This window comes from Lepidothrix coronata, unplaced genomic scaffold (genome assembly GCF_001604755.1).
Source record: "Lepidothrix coronata isolate B3197 unplaced genomic scaffold, Lepidothrix_coronata-1.0 Scaffold210, whole genome shotgun sequence".
Lineage (NCBI taxonomy): Eukaryota > Metazoa > Chordata > Aves > Passeriformes > Pipridae > Lepidothrix > Lepidothrix coronata.
Window position 1 is genome coordinate 242,054 of NW_016690390.1, and position 4,305 is coordinate 246,358.

Genomic DNA, 4,305 nt, shown 5'->3' on the forward strand with positions numbered 1-4,305 from the left:
TCTTAAAAACCTCCAGGGATGGTGACTCCATCACCTCCCTGGGCAGCCCATTCCAATGTCTGATCACTCTCTCTGGAAGAAATTTCTTCCCAATGTCCAACCTAAACCTGCCCTGGCACAGCTTAAGATCGTGCCCTCTTGTCCTACTGCTGGTTGCCCAGGAGAACAGATTGATGCCCAGGATCACAGGATGGGACACCTTGGAAGGGACCACAGTGTCCCATCTCGTCCCACCTCCCTGCTCCAGCAGGGCCATCCCAGAGCACATGGCACAGGGTTCTGTCCAGATGGTTCTGGGATATCCCCAGGGAGGAGACTCCACACCCTCTCCGGTCTCTGTTCAGGGCTGGGTCACTGCACAAGGAAGAACATCTTCCTCATGTCCAGACAGAGCTTCCTGGGCATCAGTTCCTACCCGTTCCTCTTGTGCCATTGCGGGGCCCCCCCAGCAGAGCCTGGTCCATCCTCTGCCCCCTCCCTGCAGACCCTGGCACACACTGGGGAGTGTCTCAGTGTCTCCTCTGGAGGCTGAACAGCCCCAGCTCCCTCAGCCTTTCCTAGTCAGGGAGATGCTCCAGTCCCCAAATCACCTCAGTCACCCTACACAGGACTCTCTCCAGGAGCTCCAAGTCTCTCTCATCCCGAGGAGCTCAGAACTGGCTCCAGGTGAGGCCTCGCCAGGGCTGAGTTCCTCGCCAGGGAACACTCCTCCTCCTCCAGCCCAGTGACCTCCTTGTGCCCTCCAGGCACTGCTGAGGCAAGGACAGCTCGCTGTCCACCAGGACCGCCAGCTCCATCTCCACAGAGCTGCTTTTCCAGCCGGTCAGCCCCGGCCTGTGCTGCAGTCTGGGGTTATTCCTTCCCAGGTGCAGGACCCTGCACTTGCCTTTGTTGAACTTCAGACAGTTCCTCTCTGCCCACCTATCCCACCTGTCGAGGTCCTTCTGAAGGGCTGCACAGCCCCCTGCGGTATCGGTCACTCTTCCCAGCTTTGTGTCACCGAACTTGCTGAGGAGGCACCGACCCCTCATCCAAGTCACTGATGAACAAGTTAAACAGCACTGGGCCCAGCACTGAACCCTGGGGGACACTGCTGGTGACAGGGCCTGGCGTTCGGGACCCAGGCGTCCGGGAGCGCCCCCCCCCCGCCTCTCCAGTCTCCTCCAGACCGGTCCCAGCCCTCTGCCCCCTCACCGGCCGTTCCGAAGCTCCGCCCGCCCCGGGCCCCGCGCAGGGCCGCGCTCAGCAAGGGCGCCGCCATCTTGTGCGCCGGGCTGGGGGAAGGACCCCGTTACCATGGCGACGGGCGCTGCGTCGCGCAGCCCTGACTTGGAAGGCCCCGCTGCTACAGGGCTGCCCCTCGCAGCGCCTGCTGCCCCACTGACTCGGGCCGTCCCCGCGGGCATCGCGGCGGGGCTGCCCCTGGCAGCGCCTGGTTAGAAACGTCACCGCAGCCCCTGGGCTCCCCATCCCCGCCCCTCTCCCCCTGAGGGAACTATCCCAGCCCCTCCTTCATGCCATGGGCAGGGCACATACCAAAGCTGGGTACAGGACAAGGCCCTGCTCCTGCCTCGTTTTTTGTACTTCAGATCCTGCTTCCATAAAATCCCCAGGGAAACGTCTGCCTCTGGTATTTTATACCTTGCAGACCCCGCCTTTCACCACACACGCTGCCAGTCCCTCTGGGACCACGGGGTCCTTGTAAAGTCTTTTCCAAAAGGTGGCATTTGTAGGAGTCCATCGCTCCAAGCAGAACCCACAGTCACAGACTAGTGAAGTGTCACAAGTGTCACTGCTTGGCACTGAAACCGCTCCTACTCCAGCAGAAGAGCCTCAGCACTTGTGGAAATGGCACCACCACGTGCTGTCAGAAGGTGGATGAGTCCCAAGGAGGCTGCAGGGGCTCTGACAGAGCTTAAATGGTGTTTAGTGACCCCGAGACACAGCAAACCACACCAGGCTGTAGCACTTGGGGGTCACCACCAACAGCAGCAAGAGGACAAAGAAGTGCACAGTCTCCTCACAACAGCAAGGAAGGACAGCGTTTGCCAACACATTACTGCCAACCCCAAAAACCAACAGACAAGAGCTTCTGTGGATTAAAGATCCTGCTGCCCAACATCATGGTTAAATCCTGGCTATTGGCAGTGACCAGCTTTTGATGGTTTTCGAGCCATAATGACACCAAGGAACTGCCACAGCCAGCTCTGCCCTCTGCCAGGGGTATTTCTCCTGTGGTTGTGAGCAGGAGAGGCTGGGATCACTGTGGGATGGGACAGGGATCACTGCCCTGCAACACTGAACAGCAAAGCCACAAAGCTCAGACTACATAAAACACCAAAATCCAACTAATTAAAGGTCTTCTGAATACTTCATTCTACTTCCTCCACTACTTTACACAAGATCCACTGAAGGCAATGCGTGAAAAGAGACACATCTTGTCTGAAAACACATTTTTGTAATTTATTAGATCTGTACATAGTTAACTAGTACTGTTCTCATTAGCATATTTTTAACCTGCTCCTCCATCCTCCCTCCCCAGGTCAGGAGGCTGTTCCACTGGACACATGGAAGGCAGAGGTCCTCTGGAATCCTGAACAGCAGTGCTTCCACGGGACCTGGAACACTCGGCAGCTCACAGGCAAGTTTGATTAGTTTATTCAAAATTAAACATTTCATTCTGTTCAGCCACTGCACGTGGAGCCAAACATTGTGTCTGATCATTGTTAGTGCCAGGAAAAAACTCATCCTTGAAAACTGATCCAAAATTAGAGACTAACAGATACCAAAAGCTGCAGAGAAGCATCTTCTCAGGTGTTGCCTGCAGGATTTGGGTTTTTGCTGAAGCTTTTTGCCATTTTAAGCTCAAAGCTGCCCTTATATCTGGTTTTATGGTTACTGGACAGAGTTATTGGTGTGGAAAAGCCCAAATGATTTTGCTTATTTGTAGCTGCACTGATTTCATGGGGCAGCAGGAGGTTCTCTTACAAGATAAATCCTTCCTGTTCAGTCAAAGCACCGTGGCAAAGCCCAAGTCAATATAAAAACAAAATCAAGCAAATCAGAGAAAGCTCCTTGGAAATGCACAGTTAGGAAAAAAAAAAAAAATCTGGACACTTCATTTGGGATTGTCGTTTTCTTGACAAATGCCTTTAAAAACCAGGACAAGATCCCAGAACAATCTGAAGACCCGAGGACCTTGGTCAACCGATTTCTGCCCTCCAATACTGGCTTCATCATTCCAGGTCAAATTTGCAGTTTTTACCACTACATGTGGGTTTTTTTCCCACCAAATCAAACATAAGTAACATTTGTAAAGTGCTTTGAGATAGTGCTAGAAAATACTAACAGTGAAAAAAGGGGCAGAACATCTGCTATCAGCACCCAGCTGATTCCTACCGGTTGTTTTTTGTCCTCAGAGCAGCATCACTATGTTCTCCTTTGACTTCTTATTAACCAGGAGCAAGGTGCCAGTGCTGGAGGTGGCACACAGGGAAAAGGAGGTTCTGCAAGGCAGTGAAAGGATGTATTGGAAAACAAAGGACACATGAATATTTCTTCTGGAAAGACTCCTGAAGCAGAGCTCAGCAGAGAAGGATGGGCATTTACTTCCCAGATACATCAGGAAAACAGTGCCACACACAGACTCACGTGCACAAGGCTATGCAGGAGGCTCCAGACAGCACAAATATTTGCCAAACAAGGAGAGAGGTGGTGCTAATTTAAAAAAAAAAAAATAATCAAGACACTTTTTTTTGGGGGGGAGGACATAACTGCTCATCAGAAGCTACTGCCTGAGGGCTGTCAACTACTTCATAGTAAAGTCCTGCCCCCTCTCCAGTTGACAGGAACTTCTCTCTAGTTAGCAGCTTCACAAAAGCAATTCTTGTATAAATCCATAAAGCTTTCCCAGATTTTTAAAAGGTTAATTTTTACCATTATAATTGCACTTTAAAAACAGGCATCAGTCCCTACTCACTCTCCCCAAACACCTCCTCCATTTACAAAAGTGGAAAAGAAAGGCTACAATTATTCACTGTCCTACAGCTACAGGATTTGAAAGGTTTGATTCAGGTGCCTGAAGGAAGGATGCAAACACCCAGTTTTCAGGGCAGGACAAGAGTGCATTTTGAAAACCCTGCAGGCTTCACAGCTTGGCTTGCATCGGCTTCAGGTGCTTGTGGAAAGATTCATGAACCTGCAAGAGGACAAGACAGTGGTCACAAGGTCAGGTCTGGTCTTTGAAACAGTTTTAGCTCCTTACATCTTGCAGTGTGTTTCTTTGCTAAGGAAATTTGAATCAGA

At 51.5% G+C, this 4,305-nt stretch overlaps 2 protein-coding genes across 5 annotated transcripts in view; both read right to left on the bottom strand.

Moving 5' to 3' along the window:
- Positions 1-1,261, bottom strand: part of MRPL38 (mitochondrial ribosomal protein L38) — a 5,719-nt gene extending 4,458 nt beyond the window's left edge. The window contains exon 1 of the mRNA XM_017833093.1: positions 1,195-1,261. Within this exon, the coding sequence (XP_017688582.1) occupies positions 1,195-1,261 (67 nt within the window). The remainder of the gene's footprint in view (positions 1-1,194) is intronic.
- Positions 1,262-2,438: 1,177 nt separating this feature from the next.
- The window catches only part of ACOX1 (acyl-CoA oxidase 1), a 20,377-nt gene continuing 18,510 nt past the window's right edge, over positions 2,439-4,305 (bottom strand). For all 4 annotated transcript variants that reach the window (XM_017833010.1, XM_017833009.1, XM_017833011.1 and 1 more), the window contains one exon: positions 2,439-4,198. In XM_017833010.1, the coding sequence (XP_017688499.1) occupies positions 4,148-4,198 (51 nt within the window). In that variant the 3' untranslated portion in view covers positions 2,439-4,147. The remainder of the gene's footprint in view (positions 4,199-4,305) is intronic.